Below are 20,007 nucleotides of genomic sequence, written 5' to 3' on the forward strand. Positions count from 1 at the left end.
CAATTTAAACAGAATTCCAGTAATCGAACAAATTTGCTCACAGTGAACCTGAAACATGGGGTTAAAAAGCCTTTTTAAAACGTGAAAAATCAAACAGTATCGGCATGACTCTGGAGCCTCGAAATGACGACTGTCACTTTAACAAAGTTCAGAGTTCACGGCTCCACGTGGTTAAATCAACATGGCAGCGCCCTGGATGTTGAAGTGAGAAGTGGAATTGAAAGTAAATGCACGGCGGCAAAGCACCTGAAAAACATTACCTGGACCGTCAATGAATGTGCCCATGGCTGATACTTAACACGATAGAGACCAACTGAAAAACCGTTTTTGTTTTATACAAGAAAAAACGCAAGTTCGGTGAGTTTTAATTGCCACCTCAGCTTTAAGCTAACATTAGCTTTTAGCATACTGCTAAAACTCAAGTCTGTAAAAGCAATGAATGCATTTATGTGTAGCTGCTTTAAAATGTAAGCGTTCCTTTTGTCATGTTCACCGTTACATCTGGATTTTTGAAGTGTATTTAAAAGATTACTAAAAAGCCACAATGTCTCTGAAACCACATTTTATGTTTGAACACAGCAGCTAAAAAGACAAATAAACAAAGCTAGTGTCTTGCAGCGCCTTTTAAAATGTGAAATCAGTCTCTCTGTAATTGGTTTGTTAATTGTGTCACCCAGCAGAGTGATGGCAGATGTTAGTGGCAGCCCAGGAGCTAATCCTCCACCCTCAGAGGAGGAGAGGCCTGATGACCCCCCCCAGGACTCCAACAATGATGATGTCAAGTCTGATATGAAAGAGGGGGAGAACGAGGCGGCCTCTGACCCCAGCATGTACCGCTACATCAAAGAGGACCTCTTCACGTCTGAGATCTACAAAGTGGAGATCCGGAATCTACCAAAGTTCACCGGCTTCAACGACCTGAAGAAGTTCCTGGCCAAACACCGCCTCAACCCGCACAAAATCAAGCTGTTTGGCAAGCAGACGTTTGCCTTCGTCACCTTCAAGAATGAGGAAGAGCGCGACAAGGCCATGAAGATGGTTCACGGCATGCAGTGGAAGGGCCAGGTGCTGAGCGTCAGGTTGGCCAAACCCAAAGCAGACCCCATCCTGAGGAAGAGGAGGCAGGAGGAGGGTGAGGGCACGGGAGGGCAGCCCCCGTCTAAACGAGCAGAGGGGGGCGAGGAGGAGGAGCCGCTCAGTGTCCAGATAGCCAACGTGGTGACTCCTCTGTGGAACGTGCCTTATGAGGAGCAGCTGAGGAGGAAGGAGCAGGAGGTGGTGGGGGTTCTGCAGAGGCTGGCCAAGTGAGTGGTGTCATGTGTGTGGAGTCTGATGCATACAAGTGGTGACATGTGTGTCCGTAACAGGTCTGCTTTTCATGTATCGGCACTAGATTTTGACTAAATACACATTATTGGAGGCCAACACCATATTTATGGAACGATCTTTCATTCTGATCAGTAGAAAACACTTAAAATAGTATTAAAATATCACATTAAAACCCTCCACAAAAAAAGGTTATTTTGATGTGTCACTTTGTTGCAAAAACTGCCCAATACTCCCTGGGGGGCATTTTGCTATAGAAAATATCCATCAATACGGCACTGTTTCTTTTCCAGAGAGATCGGCAGCACCAACAAAGCCATGTTGCCATGGCTGTTTGCACAGAAAGGGAAATACAACAAAATGTGTTGTCCTCTGGAAGCTATCCGACCATCTCCTACACAGGTATATTTACACGTTGATAAATCTGTCACTTCACAAATTTGTTATACCTTTGCAAATACACACACACTATATCCGAGATTACACACAGGAAGCATGCACAAGTATCACTGCATTTTTAAGAAGCACAATAACCCGGCTTTATGAAGTGCTGGCAGCCACTTTGTACAAAACATGACTTTTCATAACACTTAAGATCTGAGTTACAAAAGTATGTTGTGTGGTTTTTACACCTTGTAATGCAGTAGTATCTAATATCCTTCTAATCATGTTCATATTCCTCTACCTGTATCATGGCAGACGGAGTACAGGAACAAGTGCGAGTTCCTCATTTCAGTGGGTGCAGACAGCGAGGATAAGACCATCGGCTTCCGCCTGGGGAAATATAAAGGCGGCTCCTGCGCTGTGGTCGGGCCGGCTGAGACGTGCCATGTCTCGGCCGAGGCCAAGAGAGTGGTCAGCGAGTTTCAGAAGTTCATCAGGTATTATTACATGATAGGCCACAGCAGGGTATGGATGTGGAAATCACAACTACCATCACATTTTAGACTGAGACTTAAAAACTGAACATGGGCAATCTTAGCAAAGGTTTCCACTGGCTACTGTATTGTGTTAGCTGGTGTTGGATAATGTGCTTGTTTGTATCTCCTTTTTGAAAATGCATGCATTTAATCTCGCTGTTATCTTGCACACAGGACAACACCATACTCTGTGTACAGTCCTGAAACATATGAAGGACACTGGAAGCAGCTGACTGTGCGGACTACGAGGACCAAACAAGCCATGGCTGTAGTGTTCTTCAACCCCCAGGTGAGGAAATGTTCTGTTTACAAACTGAGTGTCAGCCCGTTTCATTGTACCAGTCTGATCTATTTTACTTGTTGAATGACTCCCTAGAAACTTGAAGAAGAAGAAGTCAGTGCATTGAAGAGCTCCATGAGGAAGCACTTTACAGAAGGAGAGGGGAAAGACAGCGGAGTAACCTCTCTTTACTTTGTTAGAGAGGGGCAGAGGTAAGAAAAAACCTGAGAAGTTGACTGACAGTATCAGTGAAGGTTTCAGTGTGAAAATCTCTGAGTGCTCCACTTAATATGTGTTCTTTGACTTCCAAGGACTTCTCCCAACCTGGAGGACTTGCCCTGCGAGCTGGTGGCTGGAGAGGGCTGCATTCACGAGGAGCTCCTGGGTCTAAAGTTCAGAATATCTCCTCATTCCTTCTTCCAGGTCAGCAAGGTTTACCCCAAAGACTCTTATGTAATGTAATGTAATTGTAATCAGTCACCTGGTGTCCACACAAACTGTGCCAGTGTTGAGTGTGTCTGTGTTACCTGGCAGGTGAATACAGGAGCCGCAGAGGTGCTGTACTCCGCTGTGGGGGAATGGGCCCAGCTGGATCAGGACAGCACAGTGCTGGACGTGTGCTGTGGGACAGGGACCATCGGCATCTCTCTGGCTAAGGTGACATTAGTTTTCGTCTGTAACAGAAACTTAACTCACCCAAATCTGTTGTTTTGATTACATATGTCTCCTGCAGCTTGTGTTTTTCATCCATGTCATATACTGTACCTTTATTTAGTTTAAGATTTCTAATACCACACTGCACCATTTCAAAGTGCTGTGTCAGGGTTTGTACAGACATAAGGAAAGGGTTGCAAACCAAACACCTTTTGAAATGTTCTTCCAGGGATGAAAACGAAGCGTCTGGCAGTTTTAACATTTTTGTTGACTTTTGTCTCTAGAGGGTAAAGAAGGTGATTGGGATCGAGCTGTGCCAGGAGGCAGTGGAGGATGCCAAAGTGAATGCAAAGCTCAATGGTAAAAGACCAGATGACATTTGCCTGTGATTTGTGTATGAAATGTGATGAGGTCAGTAATGATCAAGGTTGGCGTGTGAATATTTTTTCCAAACTTATTGTAGACATGTGAATTTGTCAGTGTTTCCCTCTCAATGTTGTTCTTGTCAGCATGTAAAAGCATAAAGGTCATAATAATCCAGTAGTTTAGTTTATCACATAAGTGTATATTCGTTTTTTTATTGACCAGTTCTTCATTTGTTTGTATCTGAAGGTCTCAGTAATGTTGAGTTTCACTGTGGAAAAGCTGAAGATGTGTTCCCCAACATCCTCAATGCGCTCATGTCGCCCAACGTCACAGCCATTGTGGATCCACCAAGGGCAGGCCTACGTGAGTCAACAGCTAAAATGCGGAAATGAATTACACTCTCTTCAAGATGTTACACATTAAGAGTTCTCGTCTTAATTAAACACAGATTCCAAGGTGATACTTGCCATCAGGAGGGCAGAGCATCTGAAGAGGCTGGTTTATGTGGCATGCAACGCAAAGGCAGCCATGAACAACTTCATTGAGTGAGTCAGTGGGTTTTAATTTTGCTCTTTTAAAGCCGTAGTCAGGATTACATCTGTTTGTTGGTGGTTATTAGCGAATACGTTTAAAACAAAACCCTGAATTAATATTTCTACTGTCATACCAGATGTGATTTTGAAAGGTGACCAGTTCTATAAAATAGTCTCATATTGGAATTTTTTGTCTTTTAGTCTGTGCAGGGCGCCATCCAACAGAGTTCATGGGGCCCCCTTCCGTCCGGTGCGAGCCATGGCCGTGGACCTGTTCCCTCAGACCATGCACGTTGAGATGCTTCTGCTCCTGGAGAGAGTGGACTACAATCCCCAGCAGCAGGGCAGCAGCACTCAGGAAGGGCCGGGGTCTTAGCCCCGGTACAGTTTGATAGGCAGCATGGGCTCTCGATACCTACGCCCTCATTATCAAAACGACTGATTAGAATAGCATTCTTTCCTCTGTCACACTTTAAAGGGTCAGTTCACTCAAATAGCAGTTTACCACTCACTGTCTCATACTGTTAAGTCCTCGTTTCATAATGGAATATTAATTTGTGCATCAAATAAAACCTGTACTGTTGAGACAGTCTGTATTGTACTATATCTGTTTAACTGAGTGTTATGGACTGTGTCCTGTTCTACCTATTTAGTTTGAGAACCTTAATCAGCTAGCTTCACTAAAAATGTTATTTTATGAGCTATGTCGTAAAACCATAAAGATACCTAGATTTTAAAAAAAGTTTTTGGTTTCCTGAAACATTGTTTAACTGTCATTAAGGACAATGCAATAACAGTGGGGCACTATGGACTGAACATTTTCACCTATTAATATGCCACCTCAGTTTGTTAAATGGTTGGATCTTTCTGTGACTGAATAAAATAAAGGCCTTCTAGTCATTAGTCAAGACATTTTATTTTGCATTACAAATATCACTGAAGTCATGGAGCTGAGGTTGCAATACATACTTCATTTTCTAGGCAGCAACATCTCAAACAATACATTGGTACAACTCAACAGCAACACATGTAAAAGCAGTATTTTTTTTTCCTCCTCACACTGACACACACTTGGCAAGACGACAAACACACAAAGGGGAAAGCACATTCTTAAAGCAATCTACAATATCACTACAGCCTGGTGTTTAAACTGTGGCGTGTCCTTGAATGTTCTGTAGAAAAACCACAGGCCAAATACTTGACAAAGAATGCACAGCAGTTTCTATTTTGTTCCAGCAAGTAACGACTATGTATTGTCCTGTGTTAGATGTTTCTACTGTACAGTTTGCAGCAACATTATTCTATAAAATGCATAAGACTGTATGTAAGCTTTGGTATACACAGTTTCGTCAGCTTGTGTCGGACTAAATGACTTGATCGTAATTTGCTCATGTCAGTGTACCAACTACATTTCGCAAGGCTGCCTTTTGAAAAATGTATTCTACCTGTGGTCAGAAAATATGATCGACTGTCACAATGATGGCAAACGTACACAAAATACACAATCCATTAAGACAAGTCTTAAAAATCTGCACATGCTGTAGGCATTTCCCCCATAGTATCTGATGTTTAACCGGCTGTCTTCTTTAAAATACCAACTGGCTAAAGAGTAAATGCTTTATCAAGTAAAGGGGGCTTGGTCTTTCCACTTCCTGTTGAAGGGTGTAGGTCCAATATTTAGTATATACTCTGAGCCCTTCATGAAATGAATTAACTAAGGCAACATGTAGCCAACATGATCTCTTAAGGGCACCAAAACTGAAAAGCTACTGAAATGTACCAAGTGGTTAGTTGGTGTGCATGACATAAGTACCTTAATAAAAAGCTAGCAAGAACAAAGAGCATAAAAGAAATGAGCCTTTAAACACACGACCATAATCTGTGGCCCAGTGCTTAGGTTTACTGCAGGGGAGCAGGGGGCCAGTATCTTGTAATGCCAAAGCAAAAGAGAAAAAAAAAGGCAACAAGTCCCTCCGCGTACAAAAGTCACCCCCAGAATCCCAAACGCAGTTGGTTCCTGTACCAACAGCATGATCAGTCAACAAAAATATCTGACAGGACACGAGTGCATAACAATAGTTCTGAAAAGTGACCACTTCACAACGCATGTTTTTATCGTGCAAACCAAGACAGCAACTGTCCATTTGGAGGAAAAACAAAACGGCATATTTTCTATTCATCACCCAAAACATCCATAACACTACCATTAAAATACCCAATAAACATGTAACGTTGTTTCCCAATTAAATGAATGGTATAAATACACAAGTATTAGTAGTCCCTTTCAAATACTTGAAGCACAAACAAAACTAATAGGAGCTGGCACGCTAAGATTGTGACCGTTGAAAACGACACTTCAAAATAAAACCAAGGTGTGCAGTGTTTTTTTGCGGTCAAAGAAGCATGCATTTTTATTTTGATGCAGTTCATATGTTATCAAGTCAGGTTAGCTTCTCTGCAGCCCCGGGTGATTTTTTTTTTTTTTCTCCTGTAGTGCCATAGCGAGGATGCATCTAGAGAGGTAGAAGATATTTGCTCTACTGTCCGTTAGTGCATTTAGTCCTACCCTCACATCTACCAGCTGAACCAATAAAACGTGGGCGAAGGAAGCAAGCAGTTCTACCGGCCTGGTCTAACTATATTGCCATTGGATCTCAGTGATGCATAATTAAGTGACGGATGGTGGTGTCAGACAGTGACTGGGTTTCAGTGCCGTGGTTCATCAGTGATTCAGAGACTTAAACGTCAACAGTGCAGAGGGGTTCACTCCCTGGCTGGGCAGACTCCATTATGGTCATCTTGGGCTTCTTCCTGGTTTCCTCCTGGTAAAGAAATACAATAAAGGAACCATAACGTGAGGAGTACATTCCAAAAGATGTTGAAAACAAGAAAGCTATTCTCAATTCTAAAATACCCAAATCCTGGCAGTGGCAATGTAAGCCCAGGCATCAAGCATCAATGTAGCTACAACAGAGAAGAACATCTGAGCCCAGCTTGCAGAGACACTGCAGATTTCCTGTTTGCCCAAATGAAATTCTGATCTTTGTATCAAAACTACAACCATTCTTTCCTTCAATGAGCTCTCTGGTGACACAATTTGTAATTTACAACAAATAAACCTGTTTGGTTCTTGGCAGGGGAAGACACAGCTCTAGGCTTCATTTGAGAAGTCCTACACTCCGAAAGAAAATACAGCTTCTTTTATGGCAGAAGCCACGTTGGCTCACTGTCACGGCTTACTGGGACACGTAAATATAACAGAGCCATCTTTAATGTCATTCACAACACCTGTGATTGTATTATGGCAAGAAGTCGAAATGTCTGCTTTGATTTCTACTTTGGCTTATTAGCACACTTTTATATATGTTAGAAACCCAGTACAAAAGAAAATCTAAGTACCCAGTCACACATCATCTTAAGAACGGTTTTGACAGGAGATGTGGAAGACAATATTTAACACTGGTTAGAACTGAAATTACACTAAAACAAAGATCTTCTATCATTCTCACCCTCTGTCTGGCTAGTTTCCTCATTTCTTCTTGCAGTTTGTTCAAGATATGAAGGTTTGGCTTGTTCTTTTTGGCATACTGCTGGAGCTCGATCACACTCTTGTCAGAGTTCTCCTGCAAAAGATCAGTTGTTTTAAAGTCATGGAGACATGTTGCATAATGGAAAACCTCATCTTTATTAACAGCATATTGCTATTTACATGTCACTGGCTGTTCTCTGATGTGGCAGGTAGTAAAGTCAGCCAGTGGACTGTTACAGCAAGTCACAGGAGTGAGATGCTGTCAGACATTTAACTGCTTTCAGGGTTTGAATGGTGACCTTAATGTGTATACTGGCAAATAGGACTATGTAAACTGGAAAACAAAGTTCATACAATCCTCAGAACCAGAATTATTCTCTTAAGATATTTCAAATCAGATATGAAATATTTAATGTAAATAACATCCTCACACAAAAGAGACTGATAAATGACACCAAACATTTGGGACGTACCTTCTTGACCATCTTATTGCTCTCTCTGCCATACATACGCAGCAGTGAGCCCCAGTTCTTGACGTGGGGATGAAGCATCTGCAAGATCTTCTGAGATGCTAGTTGTTTGCCAACCCTCTTGTTCTTGCCTAGTGGAAAATGTACAAAAGACGTCACTGAAAGCTTCATGTACCTTACTAGTCTGTAAAAGACTAGTTGGCTCCCCAAGGTAAAACAAGGTAATTCAAATAATCACCCAACTCTTCAGCTCTACACATCGACTGGTTCAGTCTCACCACATGGGTAGACGAGGATTACTGAGTACTTACACCAGCCACGCACAGTGTGCTTCCCGCATGTCATCACATATTCACTCTTCTGGTTTTTCCCTGGGATCACCTCAAATTTAATGCTGGTGTCTCCCATTCCATGGTTTCTACATGGAAGAGCAAACAGTACATTTTAAAACATGTCTACAACCAGGCACTTTGCTGTCCTTTGGCAACAGTGAGAAAAATGTTAAGCTGCAACATTACCATCAAAAATAACATAAAAGTTAGCAACAGTTAAAGGTGGAGGAGTTTTTGTGACAGGTTGTATAAAAATTATTGGGAATGACAACAAAGACAGGTTTCAACCATTTCTCAACAGCAGAGTGAACACACACATAACTAACTTTAACATACAGTATATCACAACATGGTAAATAAAATCATCCATCCATCCACTTTCTTCCACTTATCCAGAAAAGTAAATAAAATCATGGCACTTGTATTCTGCGCAATCACCTGTGCTCCACTGTGATGCACTCTATCAGACTAAGCTATTCAACTCATTTCACTACAGATGATTTGGAAGCATTAATATGGACGACCAAATTTTGTAAACCAATAACACAATATGATCATATAATCACTGTGTGATTCTAATGAAAGACAATATATGAAACAATTGAAGTGTTGCCCAAACCTACCTCAGCTATAGTAGAAAGAAATGACACTACCAGATAATCATAGATGTACTGTGTTGGTGGCTCTTACCTTTTAAGGCACTCATGAAGAATCTGATATGGCGAAAGTAGTCCTGCTTTGTTGGTCAGCTCATACACCCTTGAGTCTTCTATACTGATATGATTAAAATACTGTGGAGCAGAGTACATGTAACGTCACCACTGTTGTGTTACCGCTAAAGATGCATCAACTTTCAAGGGTAACAACTCTACCTTAGGCGATAATTACTGTCAAAACTAGTGTTACCTACCGTCAATGTTGGGGACGCACACTTGAACTTTAGCCTACTCTATTTCACTTCACTGAAAAAGATTACAGGTGAGAGCATGAATATGTGTCAAAATAGGAAAAAAAGACATACCTCCAGTTCATCGCCCTCAACAGGCTTTTCCTCCGAGGTCTGCTTCACAAAGTCAGGGATGAGGATTTCCAGTGTGGCTCGAGCTGACGTTTACAGGAAAATTACAAGTGCAGGCAGAAATAGTCGCGTATTAGAGTGCAAACATCTACTGTATATAGTTTGAATATAGATATACCGTATTTTCCGCACTGTAAGGCGCACCTAAAAGCCTTTCATTTTCTCAAAAACCGACAGTGCGCCTTATAATCCGATGCGCCTTTTATATGGATCAATATTGGTTAATTATGGCTATCGTAGTCAGGGGGCATGGCCGAAGTAATAGCGGTAAAAGTGTAAAGGGCATTCCACTCTCTGCGTGCCGTCATCCTTTTACTGGCGCGTGCAGTCAGCTGTTAACCTGAATAATAAAATGACTATTTCACTGAACAATGAAAAAATATGAATATATGCTAAATAATAGGCAATTAAAATATCTGCTCCTGAACCTCAGCGCCCAGCGTCTGCACATCAGCGCTGTGCGCCGTCACCTGCATCTTTACGCAGGATCGCAAACTGTCTGTGAGCGCGTGCGGTGTTTGTTTCAAAATGAATGAACTAAAATAAAATACATTTTAAATAAATGCTCATTAACTATTTTCAAGAGCCGCATCAGAGGGATGAAAGAGCCGCATGTGGCTCCGGAGCCGCGGGTTGCCGACCCCTGATCTAGTGGATGCATAACGCAACCCCAGACACCACAGTACAGTAGTTTCTTTCTATGAGCCTTGTAATGCGGTGCGCCCTATATATGAAAAAAGTTTTTAAAATAGGCCATTCATTGAAGGTGCGCCTTATAGTGTGGAAAATACGGTATATCAGAATCTTTATCTGGGAAGTTGTCACAAAGATGAATGACTGTGATGCAAGATGTTTAAAATATAGTTTGATAGCACACATCAGGACCAAGTTGTTTTACCAACTGATTTAATAACAAAATATTAACAACTATGGGGATTTCAAAACTCCTCGAGGACCTCACCTTCACATTGTCTCTGAGTTAATACAGTGTATATTCAGTTGTGACATACACAGACCGACCGTCATCACAATGCTACGTACTGTAAATAAAAGAAGTTACCAGCTTTATTCTTGGCAAGTTTTTTACTGCTTGCAGTTCCTGTGCCGTAGGTAACTCCATCTATAATGACTGATGCTCCAAAGGGTTCACTTGGGTTCTCTGTGGAGCAAACAAATTCAGTTTGGTTTCACTCACATGGCTGGTGACACTCTGAACACAGCTGAAAACCTTAAAAGCAACATGGGTACATGCACATTAAGTGACCACAGAGGAAGAGAATGTAAATGTGTACTGGGTTGTAGAATGAACAGCTGATTGACACGTCATGATATGTACCAGAGACAACATAGGACAATGAGTGTTTATTTTTGTAAATAATGATGTATTTCTGACAAGGCAAGAGTGGCAAGTGTGAAACTGTGACTTAAAATACCTCAAGACACTTTGAGAAGAAAAACTTACCACATTCAAAAAAGTTGTAAACAGGTCGAACCTTGAGGACACGTTGCATATATTCATGCAAGATGCAAACTTCAGATTTTCCGTTAGGGTTGATGACAAATTCTGTTAAAGCGGAAAAATTGAAATAAATCAACAAAGACTTTTTAAAGTTTACTACACTTATGGCATTAGTGAAGTGGAGCTTCGAAATGGGGCTTAAGGACCTGAACATTGTATTACACATGAAAGATTTGAGATATCATTTAAACAAAAAGTCAAGGTCATTTGTGACAGGCATTTGGCATCCAGTCAAAGCCTTCATGGCGAATATTGAACTTAACATTCACGAAGCATCCTTATCAGGTATACATTTTTTTATACAGTATTTTTTTTCCTTCTATTTTTAATGATCTTTTTGTTTATCTGTGCTCCATGTCCCTTGTCTATCCCGAGCTGCTTTTCATGTATTATCCAACATGACATTATAGCTGACATCCCAAGTTCAAAGCATTTGAACAGGTACACCCTCCATCAGAGGGGTAAGCTGGCAGTTCTTCCTTCTGCGCCGTGTGGTTTGTTCTCAAATTTGTTTTAAGCAATGAACAGCCTGCTTGACATAATTTGATGTTAAGATAGTGTACACATTAAATCAATTGTGTTAATACAAAAGCATTTCCATACTTAAGTCATATTAATACTCATGACAATTTTAAACTGACTTGTCACATGAGTGTATTTAAACAACAAACTGCCGAGGCTATTGAATGTTTGAGTGAATGACACCATTACGACCATAACTTTGATGTTGACCTCTATCCTTTCAATAAAAAATATAAAGCTGACAATTACAAGTTCCTCTAACTATGGTGCAGAGGTATCAAGAAAAAGTAAAAGATGATCCATGCTTTGTTAGTTTGACAGGCTAAAAGGGATAAGAATTATACTGACTACGGCACACAGTCATAGGCTACACAGACAGTACCTGTAAGGATAAATGAATTTGAGTTGCTTATGATGGTTTCATTGGTTACTGATAGTGACAAATAACACCTGCTTCTTCTTAAAAAGCATGAGTTGTATGAAATCCACAGACCTTTCTTAGTGGGTGCATCCTGGACTGACAGTGTGATGAGTTTCTGGTTGGCAGGCAGAATAGGTCTCTCTGACTCTGCCTGCTTCCTCTTCATGTCTCTGTTGAACTGCCTTCGCTCAGCCCAGGTACGAAACTTCTTTACAGTGACTTGTTCAAAGTCAAAGCATTTTTCGAGGTACAGGCGAAAGTCTTCAAGTTCTGTGAGGACGTTTTATAAAGATGGATTTATAAGTTAGACCAAAGACAGCAAAAACATAATTATGACCTTTTAAAAGTCTGCCACTGGCAATGTACGATGAAAAGTCCTTACCTATGGACTCGTCCTTGCACACCTCCACCTTGGCCTTGACTTGTCCTAAGGCTCCTTGGGCAGTGTCACAGGGCTCGGAGTCTTTAGCCTGCAGGCTGTTACCTTCTCCGTCTGGGCCACCGTCAGTCAGACTGGAGGGAGGGGCGTCATCCTGCTCCTCAGCTGTAGCCTCTGTCCTGCCAGATCCTTCTTCACCATTGGTCTCCTCACCGGTCTTGACTGGAAACTCCACTACATTAAGTGTCCCCTCTCCATTCAGCTCCCTTTCCTCTTGTTCCTTCATTTTCTTGTAGTGCAGGCATGGGATGCTGCTGGTAGGAGGGTCATGTTTCTGTTTCAAAACGAAGACAGAGTTGAAACTGAATATTTTGCACAGCATTGTCAGATTGTCAATTGTCTGTTCAGTCACCTGACCCAACTTTAATTTGGGTCAAATAGAGCCCACCTGAGTGCAATTTAATCTTAGTATAAATACACCTGTTCCGAGTTTGTTAGAGAACATACGAAAGAAAGCTGCATCATGACCATGACAGACCAAGGAGATCACCAAACATATCAGGGATAAAGTCGATGAGAAGTACATAGCAGGCTTAGGTCATAAAAAGAAAATCTCAATCTTTCACTATCTCACAGGGCCATCATTAGAAAATGGAAAGAATGTCTAGCAAGAGAAGGCCATCCAACAAAACTGACGGACTGTCCACAGACAACTGTTTGTCATGCACTCCACAGATCTGGCCTTGATGGAAGAGTGATGAGAAGAGAACTGTTGCTGAAGGAAGGCCATAAGGATTTCCTTTTGGAGTTTGCTAAAAGCAATGTGGAGACACAGCAAACACGTGGAAGAAGGTGCTCACATAGTCAGACGAGACCATAACTGAACTTGTCCTGCGGTCCTGCTGCAAAACGCAATGCTGCACTGCACATCACCCTGAGCACACCAGGCCCACAGTGAAACAGCAGGCACTGGGAAACTGGTCAGGATTGAGGGCAGGGTGGAGCCAACTACAGGGCAATGCTTGAAGAACACCTGTTTCAGTCTGGAAGAGTTGTGGGTCTAGAGCACTGGTTTATCTTCCAGAAAGACAATGACCCGAAGAGGAGAGCTACACTGTAATGGTTTACGGCAAATAACGCTAATGTCTTAGAATGGTCCAGGCACAGTCCAGACTTCAACCAAACTGAAAATCTGTTTTTTGGAAACTGTTCACAGACAGTATGGGTTGGCGTTGGGGTGGAGGGGGAGTAAAGAGAATAGAAGCATGGGTGAGTTCATTCATTTAGTCTATAAGGAGGCACAGAAGCAGACAGAATCAGTGCCAGCCTGACTGGAACGTCAGTCGGCCTTCATTTTCCCTGGAGATCGCACTCGCTGGCATGCACAAGTGCATACTGAAAGTGAGGCTTACAGGGAATCAATCTAAACGCAGATGGTGTCATTATTCTGGCTATTAAGCACAATCAACATTTACTTTAAAATGACATGTTAAAGCAAAAAAAAAAAAAAAAACTTCTCTATTGCCATGTAAAGGGTGTTATTTTTTTTAAATTGAATAAATATCACAAACACACACCACAAAGCCCATCATATCCAGAACTTGGAACTACTAAAGGCCACTTAAAATGATTAACAAACTGGTGGCAGGAGCAAAATATGGAACTACCTATTTTGTTTAGAGAGCTGACACAGAGGTGTACCCAAAAATAATAAGGTCAAAACCCCTGCAAAAATTATACAGGACACTTGTGTTGGGTCTTACCCTAATACTGCCGGTCCCAAGGAAGTAGGGTCTGGACCAGGTCACCACCCTGGTCTCTCTGTGCAGGTAGACTGGAATGCCTGAGTTGTGGAATGTCATGATCCATCCATCAGGTAGAGGCTCAGTGGGAGGACGCCCCCGGCCTGGCACAAGGGGAGATGTAAACGCAGACACTAATGACTACACCATTACTTTATGTGGTAAGCTTTTCTGATAATTATTTGAAAACTATTATGTGTTATCACAAAATTGATACACGTAATTGTTGGACAAGGAGTCAAGAGATCTTCAATTTGAGCTACAATTAACCTCAGCCGTGGAATAAATGTGAAAAACAGCTCACTTACAATTGGTATTAGGTAAATCACATTAAGCAGTAAAATGTCAACAAATAAATGAGTATCAACATTAGACTAGGGAAAAAGAACCGTTTATCTCTGTTGTACATGCATGCACACTGCATGTCAGCACTACTTTGTTTTTCTTCCAGCTTGTTGGATTATAGAAGTATCACACCATGTTGTACTTAAGGTCACAAACCTTTCACAATGATTTCAGCTCTGATCTGCAGTGTTTGAACAGTGATCTTGTTTGATATAGTAAAGAAAGAAATGCTATTTGGAGACTCATTTTTAAAACAAGAGTGTTTTAGAATCTGTGATATTTATGCTAATGCTTATACTTTTCAGACTCAAACGTTTACTCATTCACAATTAGGATTTCAAACCTGATTAGTTCAGTGAGTCCATGTATGTGGAGTTTTACATCTTACCAGCTGACCACCACCAGTGTGCATGTGTCAAAGTTGCCAACCAGCATGTTCTGATTGCAATACTATTTCAGAGCACTACAACACAGAAAAAAAGGAATACCTAGTTGTTCATTTTAGTTGTGCAGATCTTCCCACTTCAGCTAACCAATTTTCCCAGGAGTAACCATGTAACCTATGTCAGCAATGCACACAACTGCATAATACTATAAATAAAAAAACGATACTAGGATATATTTTATATTAGTTCACCTCAAAATACATTTATGTAACATACCTAACACATATGTATTGAGCATGTAGTGTTGAGAGCAGGGGGTGGGGAACATCCGGCCTCCAGGCCATATGCAGCCTGCAAACCCATTTAATCTGGCCTGTGAGGCAGCTCATAAATACAAATATAATAATAAAATATTGGTTACATGTCATCAATGAAAATGTGCATTCTATTACTCTGCAAGAACAGAAGCTGCTAAGACATCTGAATATGCTGCCGAATGAGAAAACACCCTCAGGCATCTGGTGAGAGGTTTCAGGACATGAAAATTAAACAAAAGAACCTGAACACATTTGGTACACTGTTTAATGTGGCACCAGCTGATGAGCCTGAAAACCTACAGCATGAAATCACTGACCTGCAAAGCAATGACAAGCTCAAAGCCAGATACAACATCCTCCCTCTGCTCAACTTCTATATGTACATCCTGAGGATTTTCCCATTCTGAGACATGGACTGAAGTTTGCGTTTCTGTTTGGGACAACCTACCGCTGTGAGTAGCTCTTTTCAAAACTGACTCTTTCAAAGACTCTGTTCCACTCAACACTGACTGAACCAAACCTAGAAACGCTGTGAGTAGCACCATTATCACTACCATCTGACACCTTGCCAAAGAAGTTCCAGCCATCATGTGATGTGTGTTCAATAATTCAGTATGGTCCTAGAAGGATGTTATAAAAATTGCAATGGCTCATGATTGGAAAAAGGTTCCCCACCCCTGGTTCAGAACATAATATCATATTGTGACCCATAGCATTGAAATTACATTCAACTGTAGGTTTCTTGATAGTACCCAACCCTGAACAGACAGATCCACCACTCACTCTTCAGGACAGTCTTAATTTTGGTCATCATGGGCTGAACACCTCCTTCACCATCTGACTGATGATCACTGTCCCCGGCATATCTGTCCTCTGCCGGACGCATCTTTTTTGGGACTGGCATGCCCTCCTCCAGCAGCGCATCGACATCATTGTCAAACTCCTCCTGGAAGAGTCAGTGGTTAAGGCCGGGAGAGAAGGATGGGTCACCAGACAAAGGGAGTTTTGAATGCTTCGCCTGAGAAGAACTGATGCAATGCCATTGGTGAACAATTGGCGGAGGACAAACATAAAACAAAACACAGCAGTCTACACAATAGAGGTTAAAATGATCAGTTCCAATTTAAAGCATAATCATAAAATACCTTTGAATTTAGAAAGATAATACTGAATCCATATAAACTACAAAGTAAACGATATTTTTTTGTAGCAGTTTTGATTCCTTCTTTATGCCCGTTGATTACTTTTGACTCAAAAGCCCTACATTTAATGGGACAAATTAAAATGGCACTAACCTCTTCCAGCATCTCACTTTCTTAAACAACGACAGACAACAACAGAATTTATGTTACTAATGCAACATTAGATCCTGGCTTAACCAGTCACTTTTACTGATGCAGAAAAGGTTGCATGTGATGCAATGTCAAATCAAGAAAACATTACATCAGTCACTTTTCTGATCCTTTAATTGTTTTGGCTTTTTACCCATCCTTTGATTCAGTTCTAGCTGTACTCTTTTTTGTTTCAATTAATTTGTGCCATTATTCCCTGCAGCCTATGATTGGAAAAAAGAACACACACACACACGCACACACGCAAATGGCAAACAATCAGAAACAGGTGACATTGTGTTACCATAATGTGGTGAGGTTTTCCAAAGGCATGAAGACGGATTAAATTACTTGCACACAGACATTCAGCTTACTTTGTAGTTTGCCAAGATATGCTGTTGTGGTGATGTTAGGTACAGTAGCAGGAGAGTTGTGAGTATCACTGGAGATGGTGTGCTGGCTCTAGGGAAACCGTCTTGTTCTCTCTACATTTTGACTGTGCATCAATGAATTTGGGGGGCCTAGCTTCTGAGCACTGAAGGGAGGGGGGTATTCAATTGGGTGTTGAGTTAAAAATCAACAATCATTCTCCAGAATGACTCTCCCCACCTTTAACATTTAGAAGTACTGGGCATGTATACTTATCTATAGTTACAGGATATTGATTTTGGAAAGAGATGTGTCTGTAGACTTTTTCCAAATGTAATTTCCGATGCTTTGAAGACCACAAATCCAATACCATTCAGCTACATTGTATTTGGGTAGAGGCATCAATAACAGCAGAGGAGAGCCCAATCTCACTAAATAAAACTGAAATTACCCACATGTCTACATACAACTGGGTTTTCTTTCCTGTGGAGGCAGTTAAGTAGCAACATCCTATTTGGCACAAGACACACCAAGGTTTATGGAAGTGTGGATTTGGAAAACCACTTAGGCTGCATTCCCACCAAAAGCTGCACCGTGAATGCAGAGGCTACACTGCTATGGAGAGGTTGATGAAGGTATTAGTGAGAAGGCCTGACACTGGATGTCTAATCGATTTTCTTTTTAAAAAGACGCCAGTTTGTAATATATGAGAAAACTATTGTGAGAATGTTATTACAGCAGCAATCATTTTCTCCCCAATCTAAAACACTGTGAATGAAGAAGAAAACAGCAAAATTGCCAGATGACGCATTGCAGCACAATTCTTTTATTTTAACCATCAGGTGGTTTTGTTGCTATGTCCACACCCCTGCTGTGTCATCACAGTGGTCTCACTGAGATGACAGGGGAGGCTGCGTTTCACGATACGGTGCTAATAGTACCCTCTTATGCGTGGGCTGTACTGTATGAGCCGTATTAAGCCGTCATTTTTTCTGTTTGACAGTAAAGGACAAATTGGTTGTGTAGCTGCTGAAGACAAACGATACTGCAGACAAAAGAAAAGACGTACCTCATAGGAGTAAGTCACAGCCTCGTCATCTGCTTGCTCCTGCTGAACAATGACCTCAGACTTAAAGCCGCCATGTTCCCCATTGTCATGATCCAGGAAGTTCTCGTAGAAGTCATCCAACTCATCCAGGACTGCGAACACTACCTTGTTTTCAAGGTCTACCTCAGCCTCGTCCGATGCCCTGCCTGCGATGTTTCCTGCTCCAGAGCTACCCTCAGCTACCTCCTGCTCACTAGTCGAGTCATGCAACTCACCATTCAGGCTGTCTAAGCAGTCATCGCTTCCTCCCTCCTGCCCTTCACCCGTGTACAAAACCTTCCTGTCCTTGCTACTGCTGCTTTCAGTGAAGCTTACGCTGATCTTAACATCTCTGAGCAGCTTGAGGTCTGGTAGAAACTTGGTGACTGGGGGAGCGTGGCGGGCTGTTCTGGGGCACGGTGGACTGGGATTGGCCTCATCTGAGAGGTGGCTACAGAAAGTTACTGAGCCCATGCTGTGGGGCTGCTGTGGCTGGGCTTCCCCGTCCCCTGGGGTGTATGTGTATCCATCACCACCAGAGCTAACGTCCATTACCTCTGCGTCACTGGACGTTTGCAGGGGAGGTGGTGGAGGTGCTCTGCCCTCATCTCGGCCAATATCATCAGGTGGCTCCAAGGGGAGAGGGGGTAGAACATCATCTATCTCCATTTCTTCTCTATCACGAACTAAAACTTTACACAGACTGAGAATTTATACTAAAATCTGACCTGTTGAGAGACTTATCTAAACCCAGAATGCATGCAGAAGCACATCCCTGTATAGACCACGTACCAGAGGTGAAAATGCTAAGCTGACTACATTGTTCTTTTCATTAATGTAGACAGCTTTCAGAATCACTGTCTCAATTATTGGAAATCACAATGCATTCAGCTTAATACAGGATCTAGGCACTGATCATCCTCCACTGGTATCTTCTGGGAGCTAGAAAAGAAGACCAGTGAGATTAGACGTCACTTAGTGCAACTTTATGACTGATAGCGTAATATGACATAATATTTTACGTATTTCTACTACAATACAGCTGCCGAAAAAATTATTTCGGATGCGAAGTATGGGTCCCCTTTCTTAGGAATACGATTAACATTTATCAAACTTCACATAGCAAGCAAATTCATCCTAAAACGAGGGGGAAGAACCTCGTATCAACGCATCTTTTCAGTATTTGGCTGCACAGCGGGCCACTGGTAACGCTAACATCAATGCTAACATGCTAGCAAGCAGCCGTCCAACTGTGCAGATATCCGCGTCTGCACACATAGGCAGCCAGCCTGCAAACAGTGTAGTACAGAATTACTTACCGATAAATATGACACGGCCTTTTCCTATTGGCACCTAACTAAGTTACCTTTCTAAATTATTTTAATTCTCGACGCGCCGCCATACTGCCTCAATTGCAGCCCCGCCATCTTGAAGAAAACCACAGCGGCAAAACCAGTTATGTGCCCGCCTCCCAGTACCGGCTTTTCCCGTAATTGACTGATCAACGGACCAATTACAACGTCCAGTTACTTGTACGAGTCAGCCAATAAAATAACGGCGCTACATATTTTGTCCGATGAGCAACATGTCAACATGCAAAGGCAAGACCAACCACGACATCTGAATGGACATTTGTCCTGCATGAATTCACGTCACCTGCTGACGGTCTTTTCATATTATTTTTAAAAAACAGAAATATGATACAGGGAAACAACGTAAAAGTACAACCTGCACAGGTTGTCAACCATACACTCCAGTCAACTGCAATATGTGTACGGAGGACAAAAACTAGCTGAATGCAAAGACCTGAAGTAGTTTTTGTGAACTGAAAATACACTAACAATAGTCATGGACTTATTTGCATTGTCAGGTATAATTATGCAAGGTTTACCTACAAGTCTCTAGAAGCTGCATTTCCACAACCTTTTACCAAATTAAGAATGATGTTTGCTCTGTGATGTGTCTGAAAGCTAAACTTTGGCGCTACTAGTTTTAAATGTTTTTTTTTTTAACTGTCGCCTAAGCTGCTTTCATATGACAC

At 41.7% G+C, this 20,007-nt stretch overlaps 2 protein-coding genes across 3 annotated transcripts; one reads left to right on the forward strand and one right to left on the reverse strand.

The window, feature by feature from the left end:
* Positions 1-188: 188 nt before the first annotated feature.
* Positions 189-4,981, forward strand: trmt2a (tRNA methyltransferase 2 homolog A). Of its 2 annotated transcripts, none has more exons than XM_041936753.1 (12): positions 189-357; positions 678-1,304; positions 1,620-1,728; positions 2,026-2,207; positions 2,421-2,535; positions 2,623-2,738; positions 2,838-2,949; positions 3,061-3,183; positions 3,465-3,540; positions 3,793-3,909; positions 3,995-4,091; positions 4,281-4,981. In XM_041936753.1, the coding sequence occupies exons 2-12, from the start codon at positions 685-687 to the stop codon at positions 4,453-4,455; spliced, it is 1,842 nt and encodes a 613-aa protein (XP_041792687.1). In that variant the 5' UTR covers positions 189-357; positions 678-684; the 3' UTR covers positions 4,456-4,981. The 2 variants fall into 2 exon arrangements, with proteins under 2 accessions (XP_041792687.1, XP_041792688.1); XM_041936754.1 differs by having other exon boundaries at positions 681-1,304.
* On the reverse strand, positions 4,977-19,408 carry dgcr8 (DGCR8 microprocessor complex subunit). The gene is made up of 14 exons (XM_041936752.1): positions 19,286-19,408; positions 17,949-18,908; positions 15,963-16,125; positions 14,093-14,235; positions 12,333-12,663; positions 12,023-12,220; positions 10,951-11,052; positions 10,549-10,647; positions 9,432-9,514; positions 9,101-9,201; positions 8,390-8,496; positions 8,082-8,209; positions 7,589-7,702; positions 4,977-6,901 (listed from the first exon to the last, which is right to left on the reverse strand). Exons 2-14 carry the CDS (start codon positions 18,633-18,635, stop codon positions 6,818-6,820), a joined length of 2,340 nt encoding a protein of 779 aa, XP_041792686.1. The 5' UTR covers positions 18,636-18,908; positions 19,286-19,408; the 3' UTR covers positions 4,977-6,817.
* Positions 19,409-20,007: the final 599 nt, after the last annotated feature.

This window comes from Chelmon rostratus, chromosome 5 (assembly GCF_017976325.1).
Source record: "Chelmon rostratus isolate fCheRos1 chromosome 5, fCheRos1.pri, whole genome shotgun sequence".
In the NCBI taxonomy this organism is placed as follows: Eukaryota; Metazoa; Chordata; class Actinopteri; order Chaetodontiformes; family Chaetodontidae; genus Chelmon; species Chelmon rostratus.

Coding starts and splice junctions, on each gene's coding strand:
- trmt2a (XM_041936753.1), top strand. CDS start 685: ATGGCAGATGTTAGTGGCAGCCCAGGAGCTAATCCTCCACCCTCAGAG. Junction 2,208..2,420: donor GAGTTTCAGAAGTTCATCAG/GTATTATTACAT, acceptor TCTTGCACACAG/GACAACACCATACTCTGTGT. Junction 4,092..4,280: donor GCCATGAACAACTTCATTGA/GTGAGTCAGTGG, acceptor TTTGTCTTTTAG/TCTGTGCAGGGCGCCATCCA.
- dgcr8 (XM_041936752.1), bottom strand. CDS start 18,635: ATGGAGATAGATGATGTTCTACCCCCTCTCCCCTTGGAGCCACCTGAT. Junction 11,053..12,022: donor GGATGCACCCACTAAGAAAG/GTCTGTGGATTT, acceptor CCGCTTTAACAG/AATTTGTCATCAACCCTAAC. Junction 10,648..10,950: donor TTACAACTTTTTTGAATGTG/GTAAGTTTTTCT, acceptor TTTGCTCCACAG/AGAACCCAAGTGAACCCTTT.